The following is a 23,509-nucleotide window of genomic DNA, read 5'->3' on the forward strand; positions in this document are numbered from 1 at the left end:
AAGTCCCAAGTCTGGTTATGTGCTAAGGGGTCCATCTTTTCTTTCATGGCTTGCTCCCACTTCTTCCTGTTTTCTACCTGCACTGCTTCTTCATAACATTCTGGTTCACCAGAATCAGTCAACAATACATAATATAATGAAGGTTATCGTTCAGTGGGTCTACTTATCCCGGTAGATCTTCTAACACCACTTTCATGTGTTTGAGGTGCTTGTTGTTGTTGTGGTTTCCGTTGTTGTTCTGGTTGTTGATCATTATGATTTTCTGGCACCATCACTTTTTCTGTGATCTCATCAAGCAGTGTGTACTATCTATTTTCTTTTTCCTATTTCTTTTTCTACAACTGATCCTTATACAAAACCTTTTTATTGAATATAACATCTTTGCTTCTATTGATTTTTTTTTTCATAATCATAAAATCGATAACCAAAATCATTAACACCACATCCAATAAAGGTACATTTCTTTGATTTTTCCTCAAGCTTTGTTCTATTTTCTTTATTAATGTGGACAAAGGCTTCACAACCAAAAGTCTTTAAAAATGAGTGGTTTAGCTTTTTATCTATCCATGCCTCCTCTGGAATACCACCATCCAAGGAACTTGAAGTCTCTCCATTTATTAGATAAACAACAGTATCTACAACATCTACCCAAAATTGTAAAGGCAATCATGCATGCAATCTCATACAGCTTGCACGCTCCATGATTGTCATGTTCATCCTTTCTGACACACCATTTTCTTGTGGTGTTCCTGGAACTGTCTTCTCTCTACAAATTCCATTCTGTGAACAGTACCTATCAAACTCTTTGCTAAAATATTCACCTCCATTGTCTTATCTGAGACACTTCAACCTTTTTCCTGTCTCATTTTCAGCCAAAGCTTTCCATTTCTTGAAAGTATCAAATACATCAGATTTATTTCGAATACAATAAATCCAGGGTTTTTCTGGTTGCATCATCAATAAATTAACATAATAATGAGAGCCACTGAGAGATGATACCTGAGCAGGTCCCATACATCTGTGTGCATAAGCTCTAATTTTTTGCTCTTCTTTTCATTCCCAACTCTGAGGAATTTGACTCTCTTATGTTTTACATAAATACAATTCTCATAGAATTTTAAATCAACATGCTTCAAACCTGGCAACAAATTTCTTGAGTCAATAATCTGCATCCCCTTCTCACTCATGTGACCAAGCCTATGATGCCAAAACGCTGTATCTTCTCCTGTAGAGGTTAAAGCATTAACAAAGTTGGAAATACCATTGCATAAATACAATGCACCAACCTTTTCTCCTTTTACTATTACGAGGGATCCTTTAGTGACCTTCCAGGTTTTATCTGTAAAAGTAGTCACACAACCTTCACCTCCCAACTGCCTTGTTGATATTATATTTTTCTTCAGATCTGGAACATGCCTTACCTCCTTCAATAGCCATTGATTTTCATTCCATTGTTTTATGAAAACTGTACCCATTCCAATGATTTTACAGGGTTTATCATTACCCAATCGAAGTTGTCCAAAATCTCCTTGAACATAATCATGAAAATGTTTCCTATCAGTGTGGCATGGAATGAGACCCCTGAATCTACCACCCAGGCATCAATAATATTTTCTAATGAAAGAATCAAATCATCTTGCAACACATCACCTATCACATTCGCTTCATGATTGTTTCTTGCTGCGAGTCTCCTTCTTTTCCCTTCCGAGACTTGCAGTCTTTCTACAAATGTCCTTTCTTCTCGCATTTCCAACACACTATCCCTAATCTGGACTTGGATCTGCCTTTCCTTGACTTACTACAATATCCTAGGCTCTTTCCTCTTTCCATTTTTCTTCCCCTAGTCTTTGTAGTCAAAGCATTACTTCATGTCTCTTTTTGCTTAAGCAAGAGTGGGTCCTTCTTAACCATTAATAAAATACAACATTTACAAAAAGGCACCCCGAAAGGTGGCGAAGGAGAATAGCCCCTCAAAGGAATTGAGAATGGGCCGAGGCATAAGACTCGGCACAAAAACCTTACCTCTCAATACATCCAAGCTGAACTAGAAAAATCCAAAATGTACCAGAAACTACAGTGAAGAACCAATAGGCCCAAATTAATGGCTCAGAACTAAATCACCCAGGAAAGAAGTACACCTCTTAACTGGCAATGCCTCCAATCTGCTCGACCCATCACCACCATTGGTCAAACAGAAAAGGATCCAATGGTCAAGGGACAAAACACCCCACCAAGAAGGCCGACAAATAGCTTGCGGGGATTTTCCTAAATTTCACGATCGATCCCGGTCGTTGAATTCCTCACTCCATCAGACGGCTGAGCTGCATATCGCGCGTTTGAGGTGCTCGGCCTATAAGCAGTGGGGAAAGTAGTATTTCGAGCGGGCCCGTCTCCACTTGCCATGCTCTCAATGGCATCGCTGCCCAAAACAAAAAACCACTTAAGAATTAAAAGCGGTGCGATACTATGAACCCTCTCCAAAGGCAATATTACCTCCAGCCAATGGAAAAGCCCCACTAAATTGCACGATCGATCCCGATCGTTGATTTTCCTCACTCCATCAGACGGCTGAGCTAAATATCACGCGTTTGAGGTGGTCAGCCTATAAGCAGCGGGGAAAGTGGTAATTCGAGCGGGCCCGTCTCCACGTGTCCTGCTCCCAGTGGCATCGCTGCCAATAATATAAAACCACTTATGATTTAAAAGCGATGTGATACTATGAACCCTCTCCGGAGGCGGTATTACCTCCCGCCAATGGAAAAAGTGGTTGATGCGTATATTCATGAACCTTTGGCGCTGGTCGCGGAGAATAATCTCGATCGTGGTTGACTTTGCTGCATACCTAGACATACCTCTGACGAAACTTTGACGACGGTCGCTTAGCATAATCCTGAACTTGGTCAACTTTGCCGCACACCTTGTCGTACGTCTCATCATGAACATATCAATCCAACCTAAAGAAGCCCTCTGACCGTGGTCATTTACTAGTTTGATGTTGTTCTTTTACTTCTAAACTCTACTTTGTCCTCCTCTGCCTGGTTATGACAGAGTTTTTTTTTCAGATTTCTTTGCTCCATAGTGTTCCACTTCCTTAAAATTGCGTTGTCCTTGCAGCTGACACCTTGATTTGCAAGAATGTCCACCAATTTGTTGGCCTTTCTCTTCACATGGATGAATTTGAGAGTGCGAAGTTCTCGTAGATGTTCTTGGATCCTATGTAGAACCTGAGTTAACCTCCAATGTTTAGTGACCTTTTCCGCTCCTGTTCCATTACTGATTCTCTTGGCAGCATTTATGACCAATTCTAAATCCGCTTCTATTATGACATTTTGACAGTTGTTCTGAATCAAAAATTCTAAGCATTGTTCCAAGGCCATTAGTTCAACCATATTGTTAGTGGCTTTACTTAAGTGTCCATGGAAGAGGGAGATTATGCTGCCTGTATCATCCCTTAGAACTCCCCCAAGCCAACCACCCCCGGGTTTCCTTTGGAAGCTCCATCAATGTTGAACTTTAGAAAGTCTTCAGGGGGAGGATGCCAAAATTCCTCCCTCTTATTGCCCATACTTGCTTCTCTACCTAGATCTTGAGGAATAAGCCCCTGCAAGTCTAACAGTTGGAGGATTCTTAACTCTTCAACTAAGGGAGGATTTTTGGGGAGATTCCTAACAGTGGTGCCCACTGTCTCTTTAAGTTGTTTTACTATCAGCTTCACCAGACTAAGAGGGGCAGTATTTACCTCTTTGAGTATTCTTTTGTTCCTTTTCTACCACACATTCCATATAATGAAACTCAGCAAGAGATCCCAGGCTGAATTTAGAATTTAATTAGTAGAAAAATTATTCCTCCAGTTGATGAGAGTGTTAGTAATACTTTCTTTATCTTTGTCAGACTGCTTGAAAATATTGGTAAAAAACTCCCAAATCCTGTCGGTGTAGATACAACTGTTGGGAAGATGCTCAATGTTCTCCTCATGGGTCTCACAAAGATGACATCTGGAGGGTCCCAACATGCCCCTCTTTTAAAGGTTGTCCCAGGTTAAAATCTTCCTGTGGTGAACTAACCACATGAAGAGTTTGATTTTCATCCAACCTTTGTGTCTCCAAAGCTTCTGCCAAGTTTTAATTGGAGCTTGGGGTTCCTGATCAAGGAGAAAACCTTTATCTTCCTTAATATTAAAGTTGCCCTCTTTTTTGTTACCCCATCTCAGTTGATCTTGCCCTTCCACTACTAAAAATATTCTCTGGGCCAACATTCTTTTAAGGGACTTTGCTTGACTGTTGTGGGTCCTATCCCCTCTACCCTCAATTTTTTTCCAAATTCTCCATTTACCAGCATTATGTGGATTCTCCCAAAAGTCTTTCACTTTTACTAAACCTTGATTGTCAGTCTCATGCTTGAGGCTTAGAAATTCTTCCTTCAGTAGATTCGGTTCTTGTTTCCATTTGTACTCCCAAAAAAGTGCCAGCTCTCCCTCTCTGATTTCCCAGAAACTATTTTTTTGAACCACTTCTCTATTCTCCCAAGCCTTGTTCCATATGGGGGAGCCTTTCCTAGTTCTTGTCATACGAATGATTTCAGAAGCTGACCAATCATTGGCATATTTTTCCTTCCAGATGCTTACCCATTGAGCTTTAGGATCCTTAACCCACCTCCACCAAAGCTTGGCTCCAAGAGCATTGTTGAGAATCTCAGGATCGTCCAAACCTAGGCCTCCTTGGTTCTTGGGTTTGTAGATTTTTTCCCACAAGACTAAGGCCCATTTTTTCCTTGTTTCCTCTTTGCCCCAGAGAAAATATCATTGAATATTATGAAATTGTTGTAAGACTCCTATTGGAGCTGGGAGGGTTGATAGCATAAAGATTGGGATCGCTTGGAGAACTGCTTTAGTAAGAACCAATCTGCGAGCTAAATTTAGAGACATGTTTGTCCATTTCTTGACCCTGTCTTGCATTTTAGTTACTAGAGGATCCCATATACTCTTGTGATGGGGTTTAGCTGTAAGAGGAACTCCCAAATACTTAGAGGGAAGGGATTCTCTTTGAAAGCCTAAAATTCTGGAGACATTTCTCTGTATGGCTATATGAGTGTTAAAGAAAAATACTTTTGATTGGGAAAGGTTTACTTCCATACCTGTGGACTTCGTGAAGTCATTTAAAATTTGTTTGTAAGCAAGTGCTTCTTTAATTGTGGGAATTCCCTGTAGCATGGTATCATCTACAAACTATTGATGAGTCAGAACTTGCCCATTCTCTGAAAGTTGGAGTCCCTGAATTTTTCCCATTATTCTTGCATGCTTGATGGACTGCCCCAGCCCTTCCATCATGAGGATGAAGAGAAAAGGTGAAATTGGATCTCCCTATATAAGACCCCTGGAAGGGAGAAAAAGTCTAGAAGGAGAGCCATTCACTAAAATTGAAAAGCTGGAAGAAGTCACAAGGGCCATTACCCATCTGACCCAATTATGATGAAAACCAAATGCTGTGAGCACTTTTTTGATGTAAATCCAGTTTACTTTGTCATATGCTTTCGATATGTCCAGTTGCATGATCATGCTCACTTTTTTGTTGCAATTTAACGAGTGAAACACCTCGTGAGCTTGAATTATGTTGTCCAGTATTTGTCTTCCTTCTACGTACCATGTTTGTTCCCCGGAGATGAGCGTGGGTAGCAGGGGTTTAAGTCTGTTAGCCACAACCTTGGAAATTATCTTATAAACCACATTGCATAAGGCAATGGGCCTGTAGCTCTCAGGTGCTTGAGCATTATCCTGTTTTGGAATAAGCGCAATGAAGGAGGTATTGAGAGCTTTCAAAATGGTCTTGTTCTACCTGGAGTCTTCGACAATCTCAACAATATCTCTTTTAACAATATGCCAGCAGGCTTTGAAGAAATCCACATTAAATCCGTCCGGACCTGGTGCCTTGCCATTTTGCATTTCCTTGAGGATCTCACTGATCTCCTTTTCAGTTACAGGTCTGTTGAGATTACAATTGTCCTCTCTGGATACCAGTTTAGGAATATGTTCTATTAAGTTCTTAATGAAAGGTTCTCTTCCTGAAAAATTTTCCTTGGCAATGCCCCGAAAATGCTTTACTAACACTGCATCTATCTCCTCATGGGATTGAAGAATCTGGCCATTCTCGTTCTTGATCGAAGAGATTCTGTTGTGATTTCTGTTCGCAATGGTAGATATGTGGAAAAATCTAGTATTTCGTTCTCCTTCTTTAAGCTAGAGAACCCTAGATTTTTGTTTCCAAAAAATTTCTTCTTGCTTACACAACATTTCCCATTCTTGGTGATATTTCTCTACTTGTTCATTTTTGTCTTTATCAAAGCCATTCTTGATCAGAGCTTGGTTGAGCTCTTGGATTTTGATTTCTACAATTTTTTTACTTGTGAAAATATTGCCAAATTCCTTCTGGTTCCATTCCTTTAGCTTCTGCTTGATGTGTTTTAATCTCTTGTGTAACAGGTACATGGATGATCCCTGTATCTGTAGGTCTTTAGCCCACCATTTTTCAATGTTGCTGATGAAATCCGGGTGTGAAAGCCAAATATTTTCAAACCTAAATGGTTTGTTTCTTGGGGTACCAATGCCCTTGATCTCCATTTGAATCAGCCAGTGATCTGAGCCTCCAAAAGGAAGGATATCTACTGTAATTTCCTTGTCTAGCAGCATGAGCTCTTTCGAGATCATGAATCTGTCTAGCTTTGAAGCTACCTGGGAATCCCCTCCTCTTTTATTGTTCCAAGTGAAAAGACCATTATTTGTCTCAATGTCCACTAGCTTCATGTTTTCAGAAAAACTTTGGAAAGCTGAGGAATCTTTGTTTAGTGCTCTTGTGCCCCCTTTTTCTCCGAAAGAGATCTAATCATGTTGAAATCGCCTCCTATAACCCACGGTATCCCTGTAAATCTATTTCGAAGGTCCACTAGGGACTCAATAAACTTGATTTTGTCATCTAACCTTTGTGGGCCGTAAACATTCGTTACAAGATAAGTCTCCCTGTCTCCTACAGGCTGAATGACAACTGATAAATAATTCCTCATTGCTTCCGCATCAATAATACCTATTTTTTGGGGATTCCATAGGATGAGGATACCCCCTGCTGTATTTTCTGCTTTGACTTCTATAAACTCATATCTACTGAGCCACTTACTATGGATTTGTCTTATCTTTTGGACAGAGCTTTTCGTTTCTTGGACAAAAATTATATCTGGAGCTACCTGTTTCATTCTATTGTTCAACATTCTCTATTTTCTTTTACTTCCTAGACCTCTGATGTTCCAAGTTGTAAACTTCATAATTACAGATTGGTAAAGGAGTAGCTAGTTAGGTCTTTCATCTTACCTGAGTCTATCATGAGCTTCCCACATTCCATTAATAGCTTGTTCTGCTTTTTCCTGCCCCTTTTTTTCCCCGGGTTTCTTGGAGCTAATACTGGAGTTGATTTTACCACTTTCACTCCCTACTTACCCTGTCTTTTGCTGTTGTGATCTTCTCCCAAGCCCTTTGTCTGCATTTTCCATAAGAATAGCTGCTTTATTCGATTGCATTCTTCTTGTGGTAGAGATTCTACTCCATTAGTTGTACCCTTACTCAAGAACCCTTCTAGATCTAGGTTTTCTTTGTCGAGAATCTCTTGTAACTCATTATCTTCCATTTCCATCTCGCTCTGGGTCATCTCCTGATCCATATCCATCTCTAGTTCACTCATCATTATCTCTTTCTATTTTTCCTTTACCTGCTCCTGAACTTGTTCTTCTTCATTTTCCTATTTATCATCTTCATCCTTCCTAACTTGATTTTCAACTGCTGCATCTTCCTCCTCTTCAAGAGCCTGGAACTGATTTTGCCTCACTTTTTGGTCTCCACTTTGGTGCTATTTTGGCCCCTTTTTTCCGTTTTTACCTTTGTGAGTTACTTTGTGAAAGCCATCTGATTCTTTCATTGTGTTAGGTTTGCTTTTGTTCTCTGCCTTACTGAGAGGACAGTCTCTCAGAAGGTGCCCGTGTTCATGACATTTTCGACATCTAAATGGAATATGCTCGTAGTCAACCATCTGCACCCATTCCTCATCAAAAACCTCCAGTATGACCTCGTTCGGAAGAGCTCCAGATAGGTCCATTTCTACACAAATCCTAGCAAAGGAGGTATATTTACCCCTTTTTGTGGCTTCAGAAGTTTTAACATACCTCCCTAATTTATTTCCTATGGCTGTTAGTGATTCTATTTGCCAATAATCTAGAGGTAGCGAATAGAGTCTTACCCAAACCGGCACTGAGGTAAAGGTTTCCCGCTCCGGCACGAAGTTCATCATCCACGGCCGCATGTAGAGCCCTGTTGCTGCATAGAAGTAGGGCCCGCCTTCAAACACTCTGTCTTTGTCCTCAATGTTTGCAAACACCACAGTGAAAAAACCTTGGATCCTAGATGAAGTTCAATGCTTCCTTTAGGCTTCCAGTGGTATCTGATCCAGGTTTGTAGAGCCTTTTCAGTGGGCCATAGTCCCATGAATTTGCATATGATGGCATAAGTCTGCATATGCTCCCTGTGGGCTTGCAGCTTAGGGTTATTTAAGATAACTCTGGGAGTGACTTCAGCTTTGGGCTTACATGGTCCCTTTTGTTTCCTATCTTTTGTTCCCTATTTTTTGTCATTTTCCTCTTTGTATTTTGTGCCAACATTCTCCTTCTCCTTGTTATTTTCTATTTCCTGTTCCTTATTTTTTCCTCCTTCCATTGTTTTTCCTCCAAAGCATTACTTCATGTCTCACTGGAGCTTTTCCATCACATTTCCTTGCTAAGGATTGCACCGACAACATCATCAAACTTTAAAGTACTAGATCCAAAGACAGAGTTACTAATGACCATAAATAAACCATTCCAACTTTTTGGAAATGAGCACAAAAATAAAAAATCCCTAACTTCATCATCAAAAGCTACCCCTATAGAACTTATATGACTGGTAATTATATTAAATTCATTTAAATGATCAACAAAAGATCCACCTTCTAACCTCTTCATATTAAATAAATGCTTCATAAGAAATACCTTATTTGAGGCCGAGGGTTTTTCATATAGTTTGGCCAATGCCAACATTAAACCCTTTGTTGTCATTTCCTTTGAAATATTAAAGGCTATCGACGCTGCTAGGCACAACCGTATTGTTCCAAGTACCTTTCTATTGAGAATATCCCATTCTGTGTCTATCACACTTGTCGGCTTCTTTGTCTTTCCATTCAATGGTTGGTACATATCTTTTTGGTACAAATAATCTTCCATCTGCATTTTCCACAGTTGGTAGTTTTGGTCATCAAATGTTTCGACCCTAAACTTACCATCTTTTTCCATTTCTCCCACTCGAACCAGGAACCTTCTCTCCTACGAGTTTATTAACCAAATAGAACTTCAGATCTAATACCAGTTGTTAGAAAATTATATATTACAGAGAAATGGAACACATAAAATATATTGTAGAAATATAAACACAGAAAACACATAAAACAAGGGAGACACACAGATATATATATATATATATATATATTATATATATATATATATATATATATATTATATATATATATATATATATATATATATTATATATATATATATATATATATATATGTGGTTCATCCAATTTGGGTTATGTCCATGGAGAAATAGCTAGCCCTTCCTTTTATATTATCTGGCAAACTAAAGAGATACAAATTACAACATATCTGTTGTAATTCCCTCTTCGCTCTCACATAATCTCATCTCTCTTTCTCACTTAGAATACAAATCTACATAGATACAATACGATTCCCTCATATATAGTGAGGAGTTTCCTTCTAGGGAAAAAACCATAAATTAAACATAACTTCTACCATCATATCTCCACCTAATGAATGACCTAGATTGACTACGAAATTACAACATTTTACAAGGCAATTTTACATCTATTTTTAGCTTCGGGGGTGCTGCCTCCAATCCCCCACCACGGGGGGGCTCCCAAAGATCATAGCCGCCCCCCCAGACCCCCCTTGTAACGCAAATATTATGGGCGGTGTTTCTACCACATTACAAACTGGGGTCCAATGTAGTGGTACCTCTGAATAAAGAAGATAATCATGCTCCCCACCCAATAGGGAATGCTATGTTGTGTTAGAGCATGCCAACATGTTCTTGGGAATCCTAGTGAGGGTAATATGTTCTAGGTATAAAAATTTTCCAAGACATGCAAGGTGCCAAGGAATGTTAGTGTGTGCCAAAGCATATAATGGTGTGTCAGGAGTGCTAGGTCTCTCTCATTAATAGAATTGACCAGACTTGATTACGTATTAAATAATATGTTTCTTACATAGACTAGTGGAACTTCATCTGAAGGGAATTTTCTAGATAATAAACCTAACAAAGATGAACCATGTGTTGACTCATAGGAAAAATATATTCTCATTACTTGATGGAAATGATACATACTAATTACTTCTTAAAAAAATTATTTACTCTAACAATTATAGACTTGGACACATAATAAAAAATACTCCATAATAATTGTCTTAAAACATTATCTTTTGACAAAAAATATGACAAGATTCACACATCGTCATCAAAAACTCATTTGAATGATCAATGATGATGAACATTTCTTGACTGTCACCAAAATTAACCAAAAAGAGCATTGGCGAGGGCCAATAAAATTTCGTCACTAGAAGTTTCACCAGAGAGAGAATTAGTGAAGGGCCTTTAACAACCCTCACCAAATGTTTCATTTAAAATGGATTTGGTGATAAACCTTAAAGGAACATCACTATATGCACTTACAACAACATCTTTTTAAGGACTGCCACCATATGCAACATTGGTGATAGACCTTAAAGGTTTTTCATAGGCATGAACCTCACCAATGACCTTTCTTGTTGTAGTGATACAGAACACCTTCAACAATATTAGTACCAAGCCACCAAAATAGTTCATTTTTCTTAGTATAGATGAAACAACATACATCGAAAACATTTAAAGAATAGTCTTACAACATACACATGAAAGTGTGTTGGCTCAACGAGCTTATGAATTAAGAAAAAGCTCCAACATATATCAAGGGAGTGAACTCCACTAGCCCCAATAGGGGAGAATTAGAGCAACCACTTTCTCCTCCAAAAGAACTATTTTCCTCTCTAATGCCTAGTAGGAGGAGCCAAAGGGAAAATACCTTTACATGATCGATGAGGGTGTATATATAACAAATGGTGTGATCAATCACCTCCATTGTGACTCTTTGACTACCCTCATGAATTTCTAACTTCTCTATGTCCTTTTCACTCCTACATGACTTTTGACATTCTATTCATGTCTCTTGAAATTCAACTTTTCATTACATTTCTCTAATATTGAACTTAAATAATCCACAAATAATGTGGAAAATGATGATTCATGATAGGACATGACATGACATTCATGACATCCACTGCATGACGATGTGGCATTATCAAGTCATTCTTTGTTTTTTCTTTCTTTGTGTTCCCTAAAAATTGGAACATGTTCTTCTTCTTCCTCCTCCATAAGGTTTGAAGGTAGGGAGTCCTCATTTTGATCTTGATTTCCAGCTATTGTCATAATCTGGTGTCACTTTGTATTTCTTGATTGAATCTACTTATTTTTTCATATACAAAGGTGTCTTCTAGAGGGGTCTCCTTCTTCATATCCTTCATCATCATCCTGTCATAACATGATAGAATACTTGCAACTGAAATCCACTCATAATAAGATGATATTGGTTTAATAAAACCCTTAGTGTAACATTCTTCATGATAGCAACTGACGAGTTCTAACCGTGTGATAGGATTTGATATAGTCTAAGGAATTGCACAATTAATCAACTCAGGAGGTCAAGCGCTAGGACTGAGCTTTGAGAATGTGCAATGCAGAGTTCAAGTTGGCTAGAGATGTGCATCTGTGAAGTTGAGGGGATCAAAGTGTCAGGTTGAGGGATTGCTGCTTGAGGTTTCCCAATGTGCAGTTCCAGAAGGAGAAAGGCCAAAAGATTGTGTAGTTGTGTGTCTCAAGAGTTAAAGGGCTAGGAATGAACCTTGATACTTTGCAATTTAGAGTTCAGGGAAGCAAGGGCAAGTTAACTGCACAGTTGAGGGGCTCAAGGGGTCAAGCTTGAAGCTTGAACCTTGAGGTTTCCCAATGCATATTTATAAGAGGAAAAAGGCCAAGGGATTACACAATTGTGCAGTTCAAGGGATCAAGGATGAGGATTCATGTTTGAGACTGTGTAATGCATAAAGGAGACTCACTAGCGGAAAATATTGCACAATTCTTGAGATCAAGGGTCAGGACTAAGCACTTAGATTGCATAGTGCACAATTCTAGAAGATAAGGACTATTCATTTCATAATTCCAAGTGTAGATTTCGATTCTTTAGGATTGAGACTGCATAGTTCTCAGTTCAGGAAGGGTGACTGAGGCAAAGTTGCATGGGAGGGAACTTTTCCAGATTTGGCCAAGCATGGGATCAATGAGACTGAAGTGAAAAATGATAAAACTTAAGTAAGATCACACACTCAGAATAATTGACGACACAACATTGATCACTAAGAACACATGTACAACATAATACCACCAATGCCATGAAATTGTGATATCTTTCTCCAAGTGCGACACTTAAAGGTACACTTATGAAGATGCTTGTAAGATAGTGCTTGAAAATTTGGGAATGCATGTGATACATGTCTACATGATAAAAATAACTTATTAGCAGCAAGTTTACTCATTGAAAAGGGGAAAAAACTACATTTGTGTGATGTGCAACGCCTTCCATGCCAAAAGATGAAATTTATGATAGTAAGAGGAAAGTGCAAATAACACTTCCAAAATATGAATGACACTGAAAGTGACACATGCCAGAATGAAGATAGCATGGAAACAAAACTTATTATGTTGAAAATAGGTAAAAGTGATTATTGAAAACATTAAAGTGATTCTTACGAAAATGAATATGTGCAAGAACGAGAGTTGGGAAAACTCACTGACATAAAAGAACAATCACAACCAAAAGTGAGAGATCTTCGATGAAAGTGTGCACTGACTGTCAACATAGGTTGAACATAACATAGGAATTTCCATGATGGACCTATGCCATGCCTGTTCAAGCTTGCAGAAAAGAGTGTGCCCTTGAACTTGTTGTGGAGTGAGAAGGTTCCTTTGACACTTATTTATCGAACATAAAATGACTATGGAATGAATGACTACAAGATCCACGATAGGCTCCAAAATTCAAGTGTAGACAAAATTTTGGAGGTTGTTTTTCGTAGTGACAAAACTTGGCGACACATTGGTCGAACTCCAACTTCTCTTTCTTGGTCTAATATTTTGTTCAGGGTCTAGTTTTTCATGAAGTATTTATTCATCATATATATTACTATGGCTTCACCACAACTCGGTTATACATATAATCCCCTTCATCTCTTTATTGGATGAACACAATCATAAATCAAGCCATACACTAATGTTTCGAATCTAGAGAAGGGTAATGTTATTCACGATATTTAGATTTTAAGAGTATAATTTTTAATCTCTTGTGTTGCTTTACTACAAGAAGGCTTGGACAGTACTCCGACAAAGTCACTTGATGAACACAAACATTTCTACACTCCCAGTGAGATTGGACAATACCTCAGCAAATTGTCTTGCTTCACCTCCCTATGCATAAATCCTTTCTCTTCTTTCACCCTTCATTTATTTATTTATATAGGATTATGCATTGACACTTATTCATTTAATGTGGCGAAAGAGGGATCCAAACTTATTGAGAGCATAAGAGATTGTTCCTTCAGAGAAGAATATATAAAACCTTTGATATTGGTATGCTCATTTCGATTTTTCACTTGTCCTTCTCTAGTTGATTGGATCAACGGGGAAAACACTAAACCATAAAAAATCAAGAATAGAAACAAGGCTCCTAAAATGGATGTGGGTACCATGGTTTCACACAAATCCCTCCTTGTGAAAGGATCGTATCTTCCATCAAAACATCATCGACCAAAAGGGATGAACCAACACAAAGAATGAGAACTAAAGGTCAGCCAAATGTTGTAGTGTCACAAGAGCCTCTTCTTCTTTTCCACATTGTCTTTCACGCCGAAGGGAACGTACTTAATGTGAAGTCTTATTTAAAAAAATGAAAGAAGAGACAAGACACAACACGAAAACAAAATATAAAGGACAAAGAAAATGGAGGCTAAATAAAAAAATGATTCGAGACAAGAGTAATAAAACAAAATCAATAGTATAGATAGCGAGTGTACGATGAGTGTGCATGGGAAGACTAATATGAAGCTAGACCTACTCCTAAATGAACTAGTTAGAAGATTAGGGTCAAGTGTAATGAAATTTCCAATCTAACCATGATAACTTCCCCCGACCTACATGCACAAAGATACATGCATTTAAAATAGAGGAAAAACAATGTTCAATAGAAAATATAAGTGCTTGAGTAACTTGCACAAAAAATTGAATGTCTTTCTTTTTAGCTAAAAGCTATGTCATAGCCACTACTTCTAACCAGCTTACATTCTTACATTTTCGGTGAAAACCATAATTAAACAAACCTTGGAATCTTCTTACGAATGTATCTTCATCGGTACTATCCTCCATAGCAAACATGAGAAAAAATTGAAACTTGTTATTCATGATAGAGCTTGATAGGTAAGATTGCTCCAACCACTCAATGACTAAATGATGAATTTGAAACAATCATGTTGATAACCTTGAAATATTTGAAAATATGAATTTTGAATTAAAGTGTGGGATCAAGATGAAGATTTTGTGAGGGAGAATGGATCTAATCATGTTTAGAAGGCTCTCAAGATATTAAGTACATGTCATAACCATCAACGAAGGCTGGAGTGCCTCAACTACTTGATAAGTATGTGAATAGTGAGATAAAACATATAGATTAATCAATGTGGAAGAAGTTTCAGTGGATATATTGGTGGGAGAATGATAAAAGAAATGATAGTTAATATTATTATCAGATGTACTATTTGTGGCGTGAGATTTTTTATTAGAAGACAACAATGATAGGTTAGTTTGAGAAGTTTTTCAAATACCTTGAAAAAATAAATCATCACCCTCGCAAGATAAATATAATGAAAAATTTCGTTGTAACTAGTTCCAGTATAGGAAACACATGAAACTAGTAAGGATACAATGAATAAAGAATAATTTGATTCACACAATAAGTCATGCATTGAAAAGCACTCAAGATGATTTTAGGTGCGATGAAGAAACATATTAACCGTATAACATTCAAAAGAGAAACTAGGAGTTGATTATTCTGAAATGCATATAATAGAAATGATTTCTTCGATCAAAGGTAGTCTTTGAAATGATAAACTTCACAGTTCCATGCTTCTATGAAGATACACACTCCAAACCCAAGTTAAGTACAATATCCTTGCATGGAGAAGAATCAATTGAAATAGAATCTTGAATATGATTAGAAATCGAATATTGAAAGTTCAAAAGACTATATCTGAATTACCATACATCTTTCAAGAACGAATTTACATCCAGTGAAAGGACGTCAAGAAAAGAATTTTGAGAGAAAAACCATATCTGAATTAGTTCAGGGACCTTACTAGACTTGCACGATCTTGACATAACCATCAACAAAATTTGGAGAGCCTCGGATTCCTGACAAGTCTCGAAACTTTCAGGGATTGTAAAATTGAATTTTGAAGATTGACTTAGATCATGCATGATGTGAGCATAGTTGATTCCATTGATTTCAATGTGACCACTACTAAAATCAATCCATGTTACTAATTTGATCATATTTTACAATTTCAATAGCGACATTGCTCACAGCGAAAGATTGTTCTAATCACAAATATAGAGATGTATGAATCATAAAAAGTTCATGAGAAAGTTTATTTGAAGAGTTGTCTTCATGCAAAAAAAGATATAATGGGAGATGGAAAGAATACTTAATTTTTCCTTCTTCATCATACATAACCTCACTACCTTGTGTCAATTGAGAAGTTAACTCATTTGATGAAGAACTTGAAGAGCATGGAGCATCTTCATCACAAGTAGATGCATCCCAAACAATAGAACACAGGGGATAGTGAGATGAAGATGAAGTTTCAAAAAGAGAATCGTCTTTGATAAAATCAAATTCTAGATCTAAATCTTTCAAATTTAAATCTTCATGAGAAACTGAAATATCATCTAATGCACCTGGGCATTTATCATTGCATACATGAATAGATTCATTAACATCAGAATTATTGTTCCTAATGACTATAGATTGATTAAGAAAATAAAATTACTTCAATTGACTACCAATATTAGTCGATTGAAATCATTCAAGAATGGAATAGCATCATCTTCATGTTATCACTCCAAATTTTCCCTAGGGTTGTTATGTTGTGTTTAAAGAAATAATAGAGGTAACCACAAACCTACTTTTGAGATCAGGATCTAGCCTTCATAACACTCAGAGAGGGCTCTATCCTAATGGTTTAACTTTTTTGAGTTAATTGATTTTAGGCCAGTTATGTAAGCTTGATTTGGTTTTGATTTGATTTTTTTGTGGAATTACTGACTTAGATGGATAGAACACTGTCTATTTTCTGTTGGGCTATGGAGTCAATGTGTCAAGAAAACATGACTAAATCAAGTTCTAAAGGAAGTGTCCATAGGGCAACGTAGCTAAGCAAATTCAGATCTTTTAGGTTGAAGGTGAAGTGGTTTTCAATCATGATCAAGGAGAAGTTAAGGATTCCTTAAAACCGGATAATGAGGGAAATGAAAGAGGTCAATCGAAATTAGGGAGCAATGAAGAATTCCCTACTCTGGATAACAGAAGAAAACATCAAAATGAATAACAGCTCAGAACAGAGTGTAATTAAATATATTCTACAATAATATTCCTGTTATATCATTTAAATCTAGAAAACATACAAGTTTATGGAATACTTAAGAAAATAACAATTTGAACAATTGAAAGATACTTCACTGAAGCTTGCCAACACATGAATCCTCTAATGCAATGCCTTTATTACTTGTCCAGTCCGTTGACTTGAAAATGGCACAATAAACCCTCAGGTTGTAGATGAGTTCCACTATAGAAATGTTAAGAAATCCCACCTCAATAACAAAATCTTCAAGGGTTTTAATTCTGTTATCCTTTTCTTGCAAGGATGCCTTCTCTAGTTTTAATTGTGCTTTGATATTCTCTAAAGACTTTTGAAGCTTTTGGGAATTCATAGCTTTGTTGGTCACGATAGAATATAACATTTCACCAGCTTGCTTATGAAATTCTATTTGGCCTATAGGATGAACATCTTTGGAAGGAATCTCATAATATGTCTTTTTGTAATCTGTTGATGACTTAGGATGTTCTATTGTGGGCTGCAAAAAGGTCATCTGCATTTTTCCATTCTTATAACCAAATGCAGAAAGTAATCTATTCTGGATGCCAGGAGTCTGCTTCAAGTACTGTGAATATATTTCAACTTTTATTTCTTCATTTTTGGCCTTAATATCTTTGTATCTCTCTTTGATGACTATTTCTCTGTCCATCAGTTCACTTGAAGAAGAGACTTCAACACGATGCTGCTTCTGGATGATCTGAGCACTAGAAGTTGAAGGATGATGAGTTTCCTTTGAAAATCATGGAAGTGCATTTTCTTTAATTACAGTGTCTGTATCAATGATCTCAATTGTATCAATTACTTCTTCTTGCTCATTTACTGGATTCAGCTTTGTTCTTTTTCTATACATAATTTCAAATTTGTTATCTGTTGTATCTTTGTTTGAGTAAGAACCTTCTTCTCTAGTCCTTTCTACATCTCTGTCATGTAGGGATGGAGTATGTAGAATGGAACTAGTATCCATCTACTCCTATATATCTAGTAAGGTGTTCTCCAACCACTGTGATTGGTTGGCATATATTTCAATCTCTGGCTTGGACTCATGCAAAAAAGGGCTCAATTTAAACTTGAGTCTCATTTTGTTTATGACACCCAAATGATCATACTGCCATTTGAAACTATCAATGAACTTCATTTCTTGTAAACATCATTTTACTTCCTCTCCAACATCCCTATTATTACAGATAAAAGGACCAAGCTGGTTCTTGATTTTAAATTGTGGTTTCTTCTTGGCTAATAGAAAATTAACATCATCTGAATTTATGATCTTCCTAATATATTCTAGTGCAAATATCCTCATGGGGAGATATTTGGGCATCTTATATGGACTGCGTTGACATCCATACACCCTAATTTTAGTGTAGTTTTGGTGTAAATACCAGTCTCCTATTCTACTGTGTTTTGACAACTGTAAAAATTTCTTTATTTCATCACTGACCCGGGGTTGATTGCTACTGCTTAGCATGTTAACAAATGGGTGAACAAATGAATCAATGAAATCCTTGTAGTTGAAATCAGTGGAATATTTTTGGATTAAGGGTGTCCAAAAGATAACAGATCTGGGATTGCCCTTAGTGTCCAGTTTTTGGATGTTAGCTATAAGCCTTTCTTATTGGAAATATAGAAACATACGGAACAATACTGAAGAGTATTTGAATACTTTTTCATCTAGAAATCTGATCAATTTCTCATGGATTCTGTCTGCTAAGAATTGGGAAAATTTGAAAACTATAGCTAGAGGGCTTCCTAGGAAAAAAATATAAAGGAAACCAAGTATAGATTCATCTACATGTTCATCAGTAGTATATCCGAGAATAAAAGACAGCATGTTTATAATTTTTCTAGTTCTCTTAGAGAAAATGGTGGCAAAATATGGAGGGCTTTCTGTAGGAACTTGAGCTTTTTCTAGGAGGAAAGTCTGAAAATTTTGGGATCTCTTGGGAAGGTCCAGCTTTAGGTATAGATCAATTAGGTTTTCAATAGAAAATGGGGCTTCATTAGGCTTCGGCTGGTTGTGCAACATTTCATTTATTAATCTTGTAGTGATTGTGAACAAAATTCTTTGGTTAGGAGAGACTATGGCTCTTTGACTTGGGAAATAGCATAGTTGGCATAGGTGGATGATTTTAGGGAACTGGTATACCTATGGGAACAAGTATTTGGGTAAAATTGACTCCCACAGCTGAATATCATCATTCTAGCTGAGGAATTTATCTTTTCTCAAGTAGTGGAGATTTAACAGATTGTTAGGGGAGGTTGTGTCCTTGATCTGGAAATCTCTATCGGCCAGTGGGAGGTGGTCAATAAATAGGTGAGGAGTTTGCAGGGGTTTTGCATCTAGAATGCTTTAAGAAGCCATAGATTTGTTTATTTTATTCAATTTATCACTATCTCACTTAAGAATTAGGCTTGGGAACTCTGGAATAGTGTGAAAGGATTAATACAAGTTGTAAAAAGGGTTTTGGATGCAACAATGGCTTTCTTCAGGTCGGCAAGGCTTTTAAATTTGTTCAATTTGATTAATCCAATTAGAAATGATGTGCAAAGCTTAAGTACAGGCCTTCACCACTTTAGGAATGTCTGGAAAATGAAGCTTTCGTATGCAGAAGGGTTCTCTAGGGGCAGTAGAGGTTTTCTGAGGCTTCAATGGTCTTTATATTGCTTCAAATCAGAGTCGGAAGCGTCTTCTGGTAGTAAAAGTTTGAAATTTTGTTGTAAATGGCTTAAAATAGTTTAGTAGAGATTCTGGCACTTTAGAATAAGGTTGACACAGGTTCTTTTCTGCAATCCTTAACAAAATAATAGTGAAAAGTTTGGAAAGAGTGGTTTTTTTCGTTTTTAACCAACAGTGGTTAATCTTTGGGCTCGAGGTTAAATTTAAATCACAGGGCAGTATCATTTGACGCGAGGAGGTGGTAGGGTGGTTTATCGCACGCTAAAAAGTGGTATGGTGGTATTATTTTGGACGATGCGATATAACGTGGGGCTGCCACGTAGAAAAAACCCGGGCGGGGAAAACAACTTATTTCTCATACTTTTGTGATGTTAAAAGTCGGACGTCGGAGCGTGTGATATTGAATGCAGGCCGTTGGATCTGGTGGTGGGTGATCGAAGGGTTATCGGGTGACGGAGCTGTGAGGGATGAGTCGAGGTGTGTGCTTGGGTTAATTAAAATTTAACGCAATTAATTAAAAAGTAAATACGGGAATTAATATATGTGATGAGGGTTAAGAAAATGTGGGACCCAAGAAGATATTTTAATAAAATAAAATATAGTTTATCAAATGAAAATGGGGGTTAATGAAATGGTATGCGGCAGAAAGTATACTAGGGATATGAGTTAAAAGGGTATCGGGGAGGGTTTTTCAATGGGGCCCGATACATTTTACTTATTTAAACTTAGGATAAGGGGGGTTTTAGTGGGTTAAAATGAAAAAAAAGGGAAATCGATAAGTAGAGAATGATTTTTAAAAGGAAATGTCTAGGGGAGGGTGTAAAATAGAGGGAAAAGGGATTGTTTTACAAGTGAAAATGAGATGAAATCATGGAAAAGGTAAAATGAAGGGGAAGGGATATTTTCTACAAGGGGTAAATGAGTTTGGAAAGAAGTTATGAATATGAAATAAACTTATTGATGCTTTCCATGCCTTGTGAAAACTGCTTCTGCCTACCCATCATTTACCCTAACATTTTTTCTTCATTTACTGAGTGCACTTGAGCTTCCTGACCCTTTATTTCTTTTTCTTTTGTAAGCAAACTATCTAATTCTAACCTTATGACTTTCCAATGGCTCAGATTAAACTATTGAGCTCATTATTATTCTCTACCTAACTACTGATCTGCCAAGATTAAATAGTTTGGCTAGATCTTTATTCACTATCTATCAGAATGAAATTTAAAGCATGAATGAATCAAGATTAAACTATTTGTCCATCACGGATTGTGGAATTAATTACAAGCTTCACACAATCTTATTTTGCAAAGTAAAGTAAAACGTAGTGGCATTTGCATTTGCATCACTTTCAGAATCTCTTTTTTTATCTCCTATTGGTGGGGTTTATACTTTATACTCTTTTTTGATCTTTTTATTTTATTATTCCTTTGATTTTTCTTTTAGGACTTCACCATCTTTACATTTCTTATTTTTAATATGGGAAAACATTTTGGAGAAAGAAAAAGTGTGTACAATATTATAAGGCTAATCATAGTCAATTCAAAATTATGAATCCTACTGTTATAGGAACCTAACAGTGGCTCCAAATGGAGATGGAATTTCCTAGTGAAATGTCAAGAACTTTAAGATCAGTAGCCTTTGAAACTTTTACTTTGCTTTCCTTGTAACTACTTTTCTATGGTCTGCTTTATTCATAATTATGATGTTACATGTTTCAAAGCTTAGGGCCTTCTCTTCGGGCTTCAACCTCGAAAGGTAATCATCCAATCGAATCTAAACTTTGCAATGTTATGTATAATGAGAAAAGTAAACGAATGAACTAATGTTAATCTAGGGAAAAGTAATTCTTCAGTATTCTACCATTGACTGGTCCACCTGGTAGATCTGTTCCATCTAACTGCTTCAAGAAAAATGCATTGTTACCTATGTAACGATAATTGATGTAAGGGCCTTTCCATAGGAAATCAATTTTACCATGTTTACCTTTTTCTTCTCTTCTAGAATCCCATTTGAGTACTTTGTCACCTATGTAAAAATCATCACCTTTGTTTTTCTTGTCAAAAAGCTTTTTGATTTTATCTTGGATCACTTGGGATTTGACATAAACTTTTTCCCTAGTTTGCTGCAAATGTATTGTTTGATTTATCCTCCTTTGGATGTCATTTGGTTCTACTTGCAATTCTTGAATCATTTTCATCACCGATACTCCCAATGAGGATGGAAAAACTACATCCATTCCATATACTAGTTGATAAGGAGATGTACCAATGGACTTTTTTGTTGTTAGTTTGTCTGCCCATAAGGCATTAACCAACTTTTTGTTCCAGGTCTTCTTATTGTCTTCTAACAGTTTCTTGATGCTATTAACAAGGCTTTTGTTTTAAGGGTTCTGCAAGTCCATTACCTTGAGGGTAATATGTCGTGGAATTGCCAAGGGTAATGTGGTATCAGTTACAAAAATCTACAATTTTCTTAGATTTGAAGGCAGCACCATTATCAGTGATGAGCTTTTGTGGGCATCCAAATCTAGAAAGGATGTTGTTCTCAAGGAATGAAATGACGACAAAATCTGTGGCTTGTCTAGAAGGGATGGCTTATATCCATTTAGTAAAGTAATCAATGGTTGTCAAAATCCATTTATGTTGGGCTAAGGAGGGTGGGTAGATTTCCCTAAAGAAGTCTAAAACCCATTGTTGAAAAGGCATTTCTGCTGAGATAAGTTTGAGGGGTAATGGTAAGAGTTTCTTCTTTCCTTCAAATATTTGGCGTCTGTGACAGGAGGCCACATATTTTCTGACATCTACAAAAATGGTGGGCTAGTAAAAACCTTCCCTCAAAATCTTATCAACAGTTGTTTTCCAGTATAGGTGTCCCCCACAATCCCCTACATGAAATTCCTGCATGACTTTGTCAGCTTCATCTTTTAATAAACAATTTACCAAAATGCCACCATTATCTTTCCAAAATAAAACATTGTCTAAGATACAATATTTCATTGCTTTCATCTTTAGGAATCTACTTTTAGTTCTAGATAAACCAAGAGAAGCTTGTAAGTTGAGTAAAATTAAAATAATGTCTGCATACCAGAGTGAATCTATGAAAGCTTCACTGATTTGTGGAGTCACCATCTCTTCTTGATCATCTATAGCAGCAATGAAATTTATGTCTAAGGTTTGACAGTTCGATTCAGCCATGAGTTTGGCTAAACCTTGGCCTTTAATCAATTTTGTAGGCTTGTTCTCAATGTCATATTCTAGTATGGTGGTAACCCATTTGCCTCTTTTTCCATCAGGCCCATCCTGAGTTAGAATGTCCTTTACAACTGAGTTTGGAACATATGCTATTATGTGAGAGTACAGAATATATACTCTAAAATCCATTATGGCTTTCACTAAAGAAAGAGCTTGTTTTTCCATTATATTATACTTTAGTGTAGCATCTCTCAAAGATTTACTGAAGAAGGCGATGGATTGTTCATAACCCTCATCATTCTTTTGCAACAAGATTGTTGCAATACTGTGTTCTGAAGCAATTGAAAAAAATATGAAGTCTTTGTTGAAATTAGGACTTATGAGGACAGGTGTTTTATTAAGGGCTTCTTTGATTTCTTGAAAAGACTGCTTAGTCTCTACTATCCACTTAAGTGTTGAATCCTTTTCAACATGTTATTCAAATATCTAATTAGTTCTGTTAAGTTAGAAATGAATCTTCTAAGAAAATTTATTTTACCTAAGAATGATTGCAATTCTTTAATGTTCCTAGGATGACTGATGTTTAGGATTGCTTCTATTCTAGCTGGATCAATTCTATTGCCCTTTTTTGAAATTATGTGCCCTTAGAGTTTACCTTCTTCTAAACCAAAGAGTGTCCTTTTGGGATTCAAAGAAATGCCAATTTTTCT

At 36.8% G+C, this 23,509-nt stretch overlaps 1 protein-coding gene across 1 annotated transcript in view; it reads right to left on the minus strand.

Moving 5' to 3' along the window:
* LOC149152070 (uncharacterized) overlaps positions 1 to 17,898 on the minus strand; it is a 136,906-nt gene extending 119,008 nt beyond the window's left edge. Inside the window, exons 1-2 of the mRNA XM_089443364.1 lie at positions 17,701 to 17,898; positions 17,064 to 17,427 (exon numbers count right to left, since the gene is read on the minus strand). Coding sequence (XP_089299490.1) covers positions 17,064 to 17,427; positions 17,701 to 17,898 — 562 coding nt within the window. The remainder of the gene's footprint in view (positions 1 to 17,063; positions 17,428 to 17,700) is intronic.
* Positions 17,899 to 23,509: the final 5,611 nt, after the last annotated feature.

This window comes from Pinus tabuliformis, chromosome 9 (genome assembly GCF_031772625.1).
Source record: "Pinus tabuliformis cultivar Carrire ecotype Pingquan chromosome 9, CPIR1, whole genome shotgun sequence".
In the NCBI taxonomy this organism is placed as follows: Eukaryota; Viridiplantae; Streptophyta; class Pinopsida; order Pinales; family Pinaceae; genus Pinus; species Pinus tabuliformis.